At 40.0% G+C, this 15046-nt stretch overlaps 1 protein-coding gene across 3 annotated transcripts; it reads right to left on the reverse strand.

The window, feature by feature from the left end:
* Nucleotides 1–192: 192 nt before the first annotated feature.
* LOC145438311 (monocarboxylate transporter 14-like) lies at nucleotides 193–14313 on the reverse strand. 3 transcript variants are annotated; one of them, XM_080315706.1, is made up of 8 exons: nucleotides 13762–14313; nucleotides 13410–13553; nucleotides 6163–6326; nucleotides 4832–5048; nucleotides 3944–4073; nucleotides 1699–1837; nucleotides 1422–1635; nucleotides 193–1210 (listed from the first exon to the last, which is right to left on the reverse strand). In XM_080315706.1, the coding sequence occupies exons 1-8, from the start codon at nucleotides 13949–13951 to the stop codon at nucleotides 1050–1052; spliced, it is 1359 nt and encodes a 452-aa protein (XP_080171832.1). In that variant the 5' UTR covers nucleotides 13952–14313; the 3' UTR covers nucleotides 193–1049. The 3 variants fall into 3 exon arrangements, with proteins under 3 accessions (XP_080171832.1, XP_080171831.1, XP_080171833.1); XM_080315705.1 differs by having other exon boundaries at nucleotides 3944–4103; nucleotides 13762–14033; XM_080315707.1 differs by lacking the exon at nucleotides 13410–13553 and having other exon boundaries at nucleotides 3944–4103; nucleotides 13762–14051.
* Between the last annotated feature and the right edge of the window lie 733 nt (nucleotides 14314–15046).

Below are 15046 nucleotides of genomic sequence, written 5' to 3' on the forward strand. Positions count from 1 at the left end.
ACTAAGAAAGCAACGAATCCTCAAATTGAAGACATCCTAGTTATAGTAATCAGTGCTTCCGCCTAGATACCGTGTGATACCACCAAGTGTCTAAGGAATTCACCGCAAATTGTATGACTTAAGCTGATTCTGCAGCTCGTCCCCGCAGCGTTTCTATACCTGGCTAAGCGTCTGCTCATTCACGAGGCATGGTGCGATGAAATGCACTTGTTTCACTTCGCGTTTCAATTATTCTGATTCAGAGCCTGAGGAAATGTGGTTCATTTCCGCTTTTCAAGTATACCCTACGGAAAAGCAACCGTCTTGTACGACGCTACATCGCGATGATGCAACATAAAAGTCATGCTGTGTACGTTATTGCTCCTCGTCAGAGCGTTGGTCTGGATACGCGGGTCCGATTCGTGCTCGCATGGCCGCTGTCACTGTAGTATCAGACCAGGGGCGACCAAATTCTATTCTAACCAGTCCTAGTTCTATTCGCGTAAATTTATCCTGTGGCACTCCATGGATGAAGATGCCAAAGTACTATCGTGCATTTGGTAGGACAGTATAGTTAGTCAAAACATAATCCGTCCAGCTTTCCAACCTTCAATTCGCTATAGCATTTATTAAAATTCCCGTTGTCCGAGACAACGAAAAATTTGAAAAAGCGCACAGTACGAAAATTCAACGATGAAGCGACCAGTAACAAAACGCCACGGAATTATTGCCTATAGTTTACGATGCCGCAGTCCGCAGATAGAAGGGATGAGACATTGGTCCCGATCTTGGAACAGATACAAACTCACAACCTAAAGACAATTGCTTACTGATTCGACTTTAAGCAATAGTTACGAGTCACCGTCGGACAACGAGACAATCTCAGACAACAAACTTGGAAAGACTGACAACCTACTTACTTGCGTAATTAATTACTACTGTTTTCTAACACTTCCACTTCTACTTGCGACTTTGGAAACGGAGTAGTTTGTACAGCAGTGTATTTGCGGTGAAGCACACGCCGCGGTCTGACAACCAAACAACGCCCTGTCGACACACAAACTGACATGCTATAGTTCATATCGCTTGTATATCACATCTGCTGTCATCTTGGCATCTTGTATTCTTTTTGCTTTATTCCGAAATGCTACCATCGTTCCGCACGCTATTAAGCAAGCTCCACTGGCATAAAAGGTTGCGTCATAGGATCCTGTAATGTCGTACAGAAGACCTGAAGTATAGAGTGAACAGAGATAAGTAAATATAAAGTAGCAAATTAGGTTATCATTGAGGCTGCAAATTTCGAGGTTTTACGAATCTCCTGAAAAAGTTTCGCGGACCCCCGGTTGAGAACCACTGTGACAGAACTTCATTTCAAACCATGCAAACGGATTCGGAAACTTCGCCTGGATACAAATAATAAAATTCCAATGGGCCGTCACCTGCAAGAGCTGGTCCGATGAATAACCCAACACCGCTAATGGCAACAATCCAGCCGTAAGCCATCGAAAACACGTCCGCCCCTAACAGTGATGCAGCACTCGCCCGAATCAGCGGAACGGACACGTAGAACAGTCCGTAAAATATTGCATAGCAGAGAAGTCCATCTTTAGTAGTCAGAAACGGGCTAAATACGGTCAGCAACCCTGATACCACCTGGAAAGTTTGTATGGGTTTACAATTTTGTTTCACCACTAAGCTGTTGATAATAGTATTTACGTTTACGAAGCCATATGCGTAAAACGGGTCGATTTTTAACGCGCTACATATCCCAGTGATTGCAATTCGGCCAAAACACATGGATAGGCTGATCGATGATGCAATCCATGTTACGGTGGTCGCGTCGATGCCCAGAAGTCTGTAAATTATTTGCAGTAACAGTACAAACGATTACGCACAACACCTTGACTATGTGACCCATTTCGAATTGGAACTACTAACAAATAAAGGACAAGCATTTTTACAAATTACGCAAATCGAATCTACATGCTAGAACAGCAATATTCGAAAAACCAAAAAATCTATCATCACGAAATTCATAGGAATCGGGCCGTGTTAGGCAGATTTGGTTGTAAAGCTTCGCCTGCAGTGCATGGTTTACAATAGCGAAAGACTGGTTTACAAATAGTTAGCGGTGGCCAAAATATTCATCATTGCTACTAAAGCATAGAAGACTAAGTTTGTGTGGTTGTGAGTTCTGCAAATCTGTCTATAGATGTGTTGGTTTCACACAAATACATAGGGAGGGAACATATATTAGGGTTACCATATTTTTGTGCCACAAATTCCGGACGCCCTTTAGCGCCCACTAGTGGATTTAAAATGAGGTTTGAGCGCATTGTCCATCAATATGACGTCACACCATCAAAGCTTTGTCTATCGACTATAGGGGTGGTCACGATCCGGTTCAGGAGTATATGGTTGTGTTTTGTAAGCTTTAACCGGTGCAGAAGCAACATTTTTGAGCCCCCTCCCGCACAAATAAACACTGATTTTTGGCTCACCGTAGGGCCATCGACGCAACTTCTGGGGGCTTACTATATGCATCTGGTCGTTAAACGACATATTTCGCGTCGTTGAGAGGGGCCGTTCACACTTTCATTTGTGTGCCTTGGAGTCGACTTTTATCAAAATACACCGGCCAGGGCTCTGTCAACAAAAAGAGTTGGTGTACCATCTACAAATAGTACATTTAACGCTCTCGTATTCGAATTTCATGCTTGTGACGTCATATTTTGGGATATGATAAACGATTGTTGATGTACGATGTTCTTTTGAATTCTCTTCAAGTTGCTGACGATTACCCCTGATGAGCGTCAGCCGAAAATATTCGGGTTCATTTCAATATGAATATACTATTCAATTGTATATTAAACGATTTGAATGAATTATGTCCATACTATTGGTTCTTCCATATATTATAATTTTGATCCTCTCTCCGCTCACATGATCAGAGTTAGCGGTACAGCTGGTGGGAGATAATGACTTCGAAAATACAAGGAGCGTAATTGTACAGTTGTACATTAGGGCTGTTCAATAATAACTTTTTTTTCTGGATTCCAGCAATTCACTGAATAAATTGTCAGGTTATCCTAAACAAACACTGCACACCAAATTTGGTTCAATTCTAACAAGTATAAGACTCCGCAGATCCAATTGAAATGTTTAATTTATTATGGAAAATTAAAAAAAATATATATTTTTCTGTAAACCCCATGAAATTGTTGAGCTGTCTTCAAAGACGATGCAAAACAAATTTGACTCAATTCCAACTAAAAGAAGTGGAGGATCTATCAAGGATAATCCGAGAATTATCAACGAAAAACTCAAATAACTTTCCTTCTACTAGTTCTACGAATTAAAGGTCGGCACATTTCCTCAGACTTACTCACGGCCTATTTACGAAGCTGATTACGATCAACATCTTCGCGAACCCCAGAATAAAGACAAACTACCCCCAGGTTTAGAACCACTATCTTTGAATAAAGTATCCAAACGGCCTAAACGGACTCTATGAATATACCGTTATCTTGTAATTGCGATCGCAATTAGACTTATTTCAGTAAATGAATGCAATTTTTATTTATTTTTAATCGCAGTTTTTGCGAGGGTGGTAGTCCCCATACTAAAACCAATATATGTGATACTAAATCACGCGAAGTATTATTTCATGCAGCATAAATCTGTCATAAAATATTGTTTATGTTGATTTACGAAAAAATTATTAGCTTACTTCAAGCCTTCAAAATTCCGGACATTTGGGCATATTTTAGAAATTTCTCCCGGACGCCGTTTTAAAAATGAAATTCCGGACATGTCCGGGAAATTCAGGACGTATGGCAACTCTAACATATATAGCTCCATTGGAACCAATAAAACTGTGAGCAATGTAATGCAAAAAGTTGAACGGCAGCGAGCGACAGTGCTGCGTTTCTAACAATACCGGCGTATATGAATTTCTCACCTAGCTCGCTCTGGGAGATGTACGAAGGGAACGTAGACCGCTATCCAGCAAAGAAATTCCGTAAACAGCATCAGTAGAAAAAGTGGGTTTCTGAACATGCCCGTGCACCGACGAAGCCATGTCCGGTTTTCTGGATCGTTAGAACGAAAGAATTGAACTTCTAAATAATGTTGAGGAATTTGAATTTAAAAATAGAATACTCGATGACGAATGCTATGATATTTAATTGGAATTATAGATCGTTTTAGCCTCAACACAACGATTGGAAAGGAAGAATTAAAAAAATTCTAATTAAGAATTAAAGTAAGTCGAGTGGCAATGGCATACGATTATTATTCGAAAGTCCGTTTGGAGTCATTTTCTATCTAACCGAGCCCGTGAACCTATTTTCCTGGCACATTTTTATCGCATATCCGTAGCAGGTATATATACAGAAGGATCCGTGCTGCAGGATGAGGTAACATATAACTATAGGCTTAAATCGATGATACCGACCAGGCCTTCAGTACCTGGTGTGATTTAGAGGCCCGCGCGGGATGTATACTAGCCCCAGGTCAATTTGAATTTTACCAATCGAATGTTATAAGATACGGACAAGATCAGACAGTTCACTTCAGCCAGTGACGCCAAGCGCATTCGGATTGATGACTGTACTACACCTGCAACAAATGTAGGCGCAGACAATACGACGAAAATTTATTTGTGTATGAACCAGCACTTTCAGCACTTTGACAGTGTGTTACGTCATATGTTTGTGTTCATAAACAACCTTTCATAGAAGTTCATGCTCGCGCGAATCAGGGCCTTTTAGGAGTTCGCACCATCCATAGATTTATTATGATGAAATTCAGAATTGTTCGTGTTAACTGAGTAAAAATAGATACTAACCCCTTTCATCGTCGATTTCGATTTTGTCGTCGCTACCAACTGAAGCGAGGTCGCTGTCATCTTTGTTAGAAACTTCATATCCCAGCTCGCTCGACTTATCCGTCGCGTTTGGTGTTTTCCAGTTCAGTTTTAAATAATCCAACTGATCCGGCGAGAAGGTCAATTGAAATAATACCACAATATGAAGCGCGGTTCCACTGAAAATGAGCATTGCTCCCTGTTAAAAAGGGATTATTAAGAGCGATCGCGTCAGGCCTTAAGGTTTGAGACAGGGTGTGAATATATTTCCATACCTATATAATGCTAATGTTGATCAGCAGCGCGTAAGTATGCGAAATGTGAATAAGAGAGATATACCTATCCAAGTTTATTGCTACCGATACATGGTATTGGCTGAAGGTCAGGATTAGCACATATGACCAGTGACAACGAACCAAACTTTAATCTAACGCCAATAGTCGCCCAAACTGACATGTTGTATTGCTGCATGCATTGCACTACGTCAACATCAAATCCCAGCTTCGCTCACCGATGATATATATTATATATAGCATGGTAGCTCGCAGTGTAGCATTTCCGAAATGACCCAACAAATCATCATGAAATTTCGTTTTCATTTTTAATTGCGGACAACGCCTGCCTGAAAGTCATCAGAGACTATATAGTTTTCGACTGATACAAAACTTACAATCACCCGACAGAGAAGACATCACTTCTCTCAAGGCTGGCAAGGGGCACACAAATATCCAATCAATCAAGAAGTAGAGGCGAATCATAGCCTGAATTTCGCATCTTACGAGTGAGCTTCCTCGGAGATTTAATGAAATTTACAAGATGGCACATAGTGTAAAACATTGGGAGCCCTCTCCCTCGAGCAATTAATTGCCAAAACGTACCAAGATTACAACCCCGGTTTTGGTAATATCTTCCCTATAGCTTTTTGCAAAGGAAAAGTGAAGGCTACGGAAACATGCTGCAGGCATGTACTATCTCTTTGGCCAATAGCATATGTGCGATGTGCGTTTATACACATTCTGCAGCTAGACGATATCTCACGGGCATACTATGTTTTCTTACGTACTATCGTTAGCAACATCAACAATGGCGACTACTGACTTTGCTAATCCCGGGTTAATCCCGATCGTAGGATATCCAAATTGAACCCGAAATCCCAACCCCATTTCCAACACATTGGTTTCCATAATATATAACTTATGCGTACGCGTTGATTATATCACACAAAGAAACCTCAGTTAGGCTTCATACAACAAATTCAATATCGTCGTTAATAAGCCGCATAAAAGTGTGACTGGTATTTAACTTGGTCTCACTCGCCATCCGTACGTCACAATCAGATATTGGCTCAATATCGTGAACCCAAATCCTCCTGCTCCCGATCCAAACGTCGCCATGCCTTCCGCGAATGTGCGTTGTTGAATGAAGTACTTGTTGACCGCTAATGACGCCCCGAAATAAGCAAGTCCAAACCCGAAACCTGAATCGGTACTGTGAATTAGAAACGATTCGTACCAGTACTGACGCTATCTGTACGTATATATCACGTGGAACGATTTATCCCTGAAATGCCGTCATACACAATGCCGGACTTGTCACGAAATCATTGATCAATGATCAACAGCTAATAGCATTCATGTCAATTGCTGGTGCGGTGCATATTAGCAGAACTTACACTAGAATTGCAATTACTTCAATTACCTGCAATTACTTAATAGTTGTTTTAATCGAATTACATATCAGTGTATTTACAAATTATGTCAACATGGTATTGCAGAAACATAACATATAGCAGGTTGCTATTTGAGATCGTGAGATACAGCTTGTAATAGCTATAGGCGTACTTCAGCTCGATTGATCTATATTTTAAATGACCCATATGATACTGCGCAATTGAGTTAAACGGAAACATGTCCATACTAGGGATGGTGTGAACGTGAGGTTCACGTTCGCGTTCTGTGTGTGAACCTCCGAAATTTACAGGTTCACGTCCACCAACGAACCTTGGTAGGTTCTGCACTGTGAACCTTTTTCATATATTACAATTTTCACTTCATTATAACTAGGGCTGGGCAAAATCGAGTATACCTGAGTGATTCGATTCTGAATCACGTAATATACTTCGAGTCGAATCGAGTAATCGAGTACTACTCGTTATGACGTCATAACCCAATGCAATATGTCAAAGTTCAAATATGAATCTTTTATGCGACCACAAAGAATATAATGTATGTTATCCATCACATTAAATATACTTTGGTATTTTTCGACCATACCGATTTCATTGCACTTGGGGACAATGTTGTGGGACGATCATGACTTCGGAAATGTGCTATTTCCAGTAAGGTCCGTAGCTTTGTACTATGTTTCGTGTGCTACGATACGGCCAATCAAGGTTACAAGGCTTCAACAGTGAAAATTAGTATCGAAACTATAATTCTCGTTGATAAATTAACTTTCAGCGGCTAGAATGGTATAATTTCAGTACTCGCAAAAATCGTTTTTTACTACTCGACTCGAATCATTAAAACTAATATTCGATTCAGATTCGAGTACTCGAATCATTGTGCCCAGCCCTAATTAAAACATCTTGGGTTGAAATTTATTGCATTTCAACTGCGGGTCACTCTATGCATGGCGCTGGCAGCATGGAAAATCATGCAATATTATAATCTAGCAGTCGTACGAGGTCAGTCTTGATTTCATATGTTTACTGTATCATAAAAACCAAATCCGGGCAGCATAAAAAAAGTCAACACTAAACGAGCATATGCACCTTGGCAATTTCAAAAATTTTACCTGCTTTGTTGCAAAAATTTGCTCGAAATATCCAGCTTTCCGTTTGTGGATATTTGTGACTCTCTGCTGTGAGCTTGACCCGCAATGACACAACATCAAGAGCGAAATACACTACATGTAATCAGCGAATGACACTTATTCAACCAATCAATGGAATTGGCATCGTTGTCTGATGTGAAAAATCTAGCAGGTGTACGGGGTCAATCTTAAGTTTATATTTTTATTGTATCATAGAAACAAAATCAATGCGATTGGGGTTTGTCTACTGCTGTATAACTTTTGTTAATGGGGTAATATCGGCAGCAAGTATAGAAACCCCTTTTACACTGTGCTCAATATCAATATCTGGCCTAGACAGTTAAGGCGTAAGCTTATATTCTCTTGTAAGCAGGGCATGGTATGGTATGTAATGGAATGAGAATCTTCCATACTCCATACCCGCCCAATCGTTCCATACCATACTTGACAATTTTCCATACCATACCAACATTCTTCCATACCATATTTGATACTTTTTCCATACTTTCGCAACTTGACCAACCTCTCAAGTGATATTCTATTTTTGATGCGTGGAAATGTTCCGGCGTATATATTCTAATTATTTTGGATGAGATTATCCATTTAAACTGTCCTGATACACCAATGATATCCCCAGTTTCTTAATACCATATGTCGTCAGCGATGTAGGAACGTATAATGTAGGCCTATACACACGGGATTATTTGGAAATCACAACAGAATCTCACGACATGTAAATCTAGTGTGGTAACGCACTGCTAGCATAACCTCAGTTACAGAATTACATAAAACAAAGGCATTGTCAAATTATAAGGTAGGTTCCCAACCTGTGTAGCCTACTCTTTAAAATTGTTCCTCCAATAAAATTTGATAAGACTTTCTTTTGTAAAGACTTGCTATTGGTGAAAGTTAAGACCCCAAGAATGGAACAGCACGCAATAAAATCAATTAGCAGTGAACTGGTGACCGTACACGCAATGTTGCGCCTCCGTAAAATGGATATGTGAGGTAAACCGACAGAAAAATAGGAAGGGTTTGAAATTTTTCCAAATGTACCAAGGTAGTATCAATTTACATGTGTAAATGTCGAATATATTGCATGGGTCAGATAAACTTCCTGGTGTTGACGAACTTATGCGTATGGTAGATATAAGCCACCATAACCTACACTGTCGCACGCTACTAAAACTCGAGTAGTAAGAAATATATGTCCTTTCAGCAATAACGAGTCCGGCTAGGCTATGAATTAGCGATTCCACGATCTCCCAAGACTACATATTGATATACATATGAACTTTTATTTTAACGAATCAGGTGATTTCAATCACACCATTTCGCATACGAATAAAAAACACCCTATATGAGGGAGATCGCATGCCGCTGTCCAATCGATTCTCGCTAATTGGAGGCACTGATAATACGAATTGCTGAATTGCAAATGAGCGAAGAAATATTGGAGATATATACGATCGGCATTTCATACAGACGTTTAATAAACGAAGGTAATAATGTAAAGAATTTGTTTTCCAATTGAGTCTATTCCCCATTGGTTGGAAACACCTGCACTGGGATATATCTTTAAATAAATTGTACATCGCTACAATCATGTTGCGACAGCTAATCAAATGTCTATTTTATCCGTCAATCTGTGGGTGACACTCGTTAGCTTCATTAGCCAACATCAAGGTGTCCGCTGTCCATTGTATCAGAAATAACCAGATTTCATGAAGTTACCATGCGTGCTGTAGGCCTGCATATCGTAACGTCGCTTCAAGACAAGCTACATATTTTTTGAATTACAATGATGGTTCTGTCAAATAGATATTGCGTGATAATCATCCTCCCAAAGCGCAGAAAATTATTTCCAAGTTCAACAAATTGATAAAAATATTGATGTAACTTCTACATTCTCATAGTCTACGATTTTAGAACTACGTTGGTTATTTACGTAGTGGAAGTTACGATAAGCGAAATGCAATTGTAACGTGACCGCGGTCGAATATCATTCATTTTTATGATATTTGAATCGGCATAATTATCAATAATATTATTTTCATTCATATGCGCGGCGCGAAACTTTGTTGTCTTCAAATAGATGTCGACCGGGATGGGTGAGTCATGAATCCCAATTTGAGACATGCACATAGACAGTGAGCGATTTTATGTGGTATGCAATCAATTTGACAAATCGAAAGTTTAGGATTATTGTCATGTTCGGGCAAAACTGGCAAAGTATGGAAAAAGTATGGAAGTATGGAAAACACATTCCATACCATACTCGGGAAATTTCCATACCATACCATACTTGCACTCTTCCATATTCCATACCGAAATTTCGTTCCATACCATACCATACTTCCATACCATACCATACCATACCATGCCCTGCTTGTAAGTCCTCGTCGAAATCGTTCGCAAAGAGACGGACGATATTGATTGTATCGGATTATTATATCTTTTGATTGCCTCTGTTGATACATTTGGTGACGTTTAGAACGTCAATATCTAACTCAGCATTGTGGCAGTATGTGGCCCGAGTCGTCGCTAGGTAATGTGAACATTGATATAAATATAGGCTATCACTTCATTGAAATATAGGGTTGGAATTAGCAATATGACGTCACGTGACGTCATGAGGTTCACGTTTGCGTTCACACAGGACCTTTTAAAAAGGTTCGCGTTCACACGAACCTGAACCTTTCAGAGGATCACACCATCCCTAGTCCATATACCATTCGCAAATTTACATGAAGATATGTTAACCACTTAACCTGTGTAGTACTTTCTAACTGAACTGCGGTAATATATTTAGTAACTAAACTTCTAGATGTATGAATTGTATAACTATAACCGGTCACTATGGTTATATGGAGTGAGTAAGCAAAAGATACATCATCATCATCATCATTTAATAAATTTCCTATCAAACCAATACACTACAAGATGGCGATATAATGGAAAGATATAGGAGGCTGCCGGAACGACTTGGAGTAGTCTTTTAATCAGACACTCACCTTGGCCTATAGCATGTAAATTAGAGGCATTCACACTGGATTTAAGAAAGGATAACACAGTAGGTTGCGACAAAAACTGAATGCTGCATATGATCTGGAATTAGAATTTTAATGTTGTTACCTCATCATAATCGAATGTTACAACTAGATTTTGCTTGAATCCACTTCTATAGTCTTTAGAATTAGCATGTTGCGTCATATGACACCATACAGATTTAGGCATATATTCACAGACAACTTGTTCTAGAATCTAGAAGTTCGAGTTCATGCGAAGACGAACCAAACACGGTGAGGTTAAAACCATCCTTGTTGATTATGACTAGGGCGATTTTTTTGACCTAAAAGACGGAAGATTTTGACCTAAAAAATCAAAATTTTGACATTTTTTGACCTTAAGAAACTTAATTTTGACCAAACTTTGACCTAACGTATGCAAATAAGGTGTTTTCCGGCATAATGTTAGAATTGTACTACTCATCTTAATTTTTGGTTCGAACTGTCCTTACGAAGTAGTTTGGCCTGAAAAAACTTTTTTCAACTCAAAAACTGACGAAGTTTTACATGAAGAATTCCAGTAGCTACATCACCTATTATGGGAGAAATAATTAAAATTTGTTGCAGTACAACGAAAAATACTTTCCTTCCTGGGTAGAAAGTGACCAAGAATTCAAGAACAATCTGTTGGAAGTAAAAAATATGTCGCATGCCAATCTCACTTCCATAGTTTTGACTCGAGTCAGGTCGAGACATTTTCAATTCATCATCGAGTCAAGTTCTAGTCCAAGTCGGCGAGCAGAGGGTCGAGTCCGGGTCATAGTGTTTCGACTCGAGTCCGAGTCCAAGTCATTGTGTTGACTGTTTAGATTAGAGTGGAAGTCTTGTGAAACTGAATTTTTACAAGTCATCTTGGTGATACGATACAAACGAAATGCAGATTGCAAATTTTTTTTTGATTCTGTAAACAATTTTGACATTTTTTGGCCTAACGCTACAATTTTGACGTAGTTTTGACTCAAACAAATCTCCCTAATTATGAAATTGGTCAAATTAGGCGACGAACCTGACGTTGAACTTGATAATTGTAATGCTTGCGCAATCGGCATTCCCATTCCATGACATTAATTTCTGGATTTGCGCTACAATAACAATTGCAAATACCAGTACTTACAAGAAGGACTGGGCAAAATCTAGTACCCGAGTGATTCGATTCTGACTCAAATCAATAAAATTAATACTCGATTCAGATTCGAGTACTCGGATCATTGTGCCCAGCCCTACTAACAAGTCTTACATTCATGAAGTAGCCTCTAATGCTAGCGTATCAGCCTGGTTATATAGAATTATCACAATTGTCACACCCACTGGCGTAGCAGCATGTGCTGCCGCCCCTGGCTCTCGCTTAAAATGCCGCCCCCCCCCTCCCCTAAGTAGACAGCAGCAAATTTCGACTAATTTTCAAGCAATCTTGTCAATACAGATAATTACAAATAATATGCCGCATCTCAGCCTCACCGTCCCAACGTTACTAAGGCCAAAAATAATACAGACGAGAAATAGCGATAATATCAGCGGTAATATCCTCAAATTCAAGTTTTTGAACGTATATTAGTCTCTTTCTATAGACAGAATGGATAGAGCTGATAGCCGATCATCATTCATGGTAGAACGTGAATAACACTTGATCAGTTTGAGCTTTCAGCAGCTCCTCTCACAGCTTGGAGTTGAAACACCAATGGTCAGATAAAGTTTCACACACGATTATAAATATGGTGTCGAATCAAGTAGCTTTGCATTAACTAACCACTGTAAAACATCAAACGCTGTTGCACTACGATTGAACGTGGTTTCACTGCTCCATACCAGCCTCTTAAATCTGTCAATTTCCACAGCTAACTCCAAAAAGTCCACCTCGTCGTCATAGGTGCTTTTAAAACCGCTGGTGAATAAATTTTGACTTTCGCTTTGCAGCAGCGCGTGAGGATTAAAAAATCCAAACACATCATTAAGTGGTGTAGGCTATGCCGGTAAACCTGGTTTGAGCTTCAAGTTTAGTTGTCACACGTGAATACCCAGACAGGCCTACTGCTGAGCCAGCTAAAAGCAGCATAATTGGTCATGGTCATGGTTATCCTATAGTTGGCCAGGCCCTCCGAGCGCTCAAATTTAACAATACTGATCTTATCGAAAGCTATTGTTCCCCTGATTCCGGAAATACAATTTATAAATGCTGGTCTGAAAATCGGCATTGTTCCGAATAATCGCTCGATATAATTTCGGTTATAATGGTCGATTGGTCAGTGTGTTGCGGTGCTCCGATTGTTAGGAACAATCGGCTTTGACTGCTATTTTGGAGTGGTTCCATTACCATGTTAACATATTAATTCGTGTTTTCTGAATCAGCGCGACAATAGCTTTTAATTGAGGCCAGTTTTATTCAATTTTAGCTCACGTGATGCCAGCTATAGGACTACCAGTTACGCTGCTTTTAGCCGGCTGTGTACATTGTGCAGCCTCATTTTGCCGCCACCTTTGAGCCTGCCGCCCCTGGCGCAGAGCCAGAACCGCCAAGTGGCTGCTACGCCACTGGACACACCCCGCAACAGTCGTAGGCTGACTGCGAGGATATCTGACATGAAATTAAAAGCCTTCAACTAGTTTGCAATACCGTCACTAATATTGTATGTCTACTCGTAGAATTATATAAACCACCGCGACACAACAATGCAATTTACCTTGTATGACTCCATAAAAAAAGCACAACATGAATAAATTGGTAGCTAACGCGCTACCAATGTAGCCGACAGCCATCAAAATCCCACTCAGAGCTCCAGCTTTGCGATACCCCAAACGGGTATTCATGACGTCATAAAGGGGCCCTGGAAACAAGATGGAGATAACAGAGAACATATCTTCATTGCATTGTGAGCAAATATTGTTCCGTTAAGAAATTGTAGCTTGTAATGATAAACAGAATTCGCAAAAAATAAGAGATTTGTAGCAAAAAGACCGCATACGAACTACTGAGGCATACATGGTATCACGTATCACCATCCTATTATCGTCAGAGGGAAGTGAATTCCATACCTAATAGGCATGAAACGCCAGTGTTGATTCCTCCAATAACAGCGACTTCTCCATTTCCAGCGTCAAACTCGTCAACCCAACTGATATAAAACAAGCCGATTGTGTACGCCAGGCCCCAGGTAAGAGAACAGGTCAAACTTGCCGATAATAATACTACCCATTTGTATTTGTAAGACTCTGGGTTTTTCATGACGCACTAAAGCAAACTGTCGATGAGTTCTGATCAAAAAGAAATAATATCTCCCTAACTGCATCTACCGATGGTTACGAATCTAGCACTGCCTATGGCCCGGGTTTGTCGAATTGCGAGTATAGCAAAACTATATAGTCGATATGATGGTACCGATATTGCAGAGTTGTGAGCAAATATGTGACCTTGAACCAGCAAAATGGGTGTAACGTCCAAATGACGAAATGAACTCTCCGTCCATCAGGAGTCGAAGTGTGGGTGATGTTCACGAGCCAGAAATGATGCCGCCGATCTTGGCCTCAAACAATATATCTATTCCTATAGACGTACAGTAGCGTGGGGCTGAGAATGGTACGAAGAATATTCAACTGTATGATCGGAATAGCTATATACATATGGCGAGAAATCAGTTGGTATACAACATTAATGTGCACACTGCACAGCCGATCAAGTTTCGTACGATAAAATACGAAGGAGAAATGCATTAACAAGTTTTTTGTTGTTGTTCGACGACCCCATTATACGCACTACGGTCACATGTAACACACGACAAGCTAATCCGCAAACGGTAACGCTGTGATGTCGGTAGTGAATAGCCTCAACAAGTCGGAAACCAACTCTCTCTCTCTCTCTCTCTCTCCTTCTCCCTCTCTCTCTCTCTCCTTCTCCCTCTCTCTCTCCCTCTCTCTCCCCTGTCTGCGTATTAACCGTGTAAGCAAAATCTTTTCAGAGAAATGAAATACCAGACAAACGTTACTACGACATCAAACCGATATGTGTAATACAGAGGCGGCCCTTCTTTCATGAGAAAGTCATTTTGTCATAACAAGTACAAACTTAATTGTTATTTTGCACGCTCCACCTGTTGACGGTACGTAATACAGTGGACTTCAGAGTGTACGGAGTGTTGTTGAAAGAGATTGCGCCAAGCAAGAAGGAATCTATTTTTGCGAGAGACTATCATCATCATCATCATCATCATCATTGGTTTATTAGCAATTTTATCAGTTCAATACACCACAAAAAATGCGATACAATGAAAAGAAAGGAAGATGTCGAAGCGACTAGGAGTTGTCTATGGAATCGGACACCCAC

The sequence above is a fragment of the Botryllus schlosseri genome, chromosome 4 (assembly GCF_051294905.1).
Source record: "Botryllus schlosseri isolate E-star chromosome 4, Bs_hap1, whole genome shotgun sequence".
NCBI lineage: Eukaryota > Metazoa > Chordata > Ascidiacea > Stolidobranchia > Styelidae > Botryllus > Botryllus schlosseri.

Coding starts and splice junctions, on each gene's coding strand:
- LOC145438311 (XM_080315705.1), bottom strand. CDS start 13,951: ATGAAAAACCCAGAGTCTTACAAATACAAATGGGTAGTATTATTATCG. Junction 13,554..13,761: donor TGGCGTTTCATGCCTATTAG/GTATGGAATTCA, acceptor TCTTGTTTCCAG/GGCCCCTTTATGACGTCATG. Junction 5,049..6,162: donor TTGTGACGTACGGATGGCGA/GTGAGACCAAGT, acceptor CCTTTTTAACAG/GGAGCAATGCTCATTTTCAG.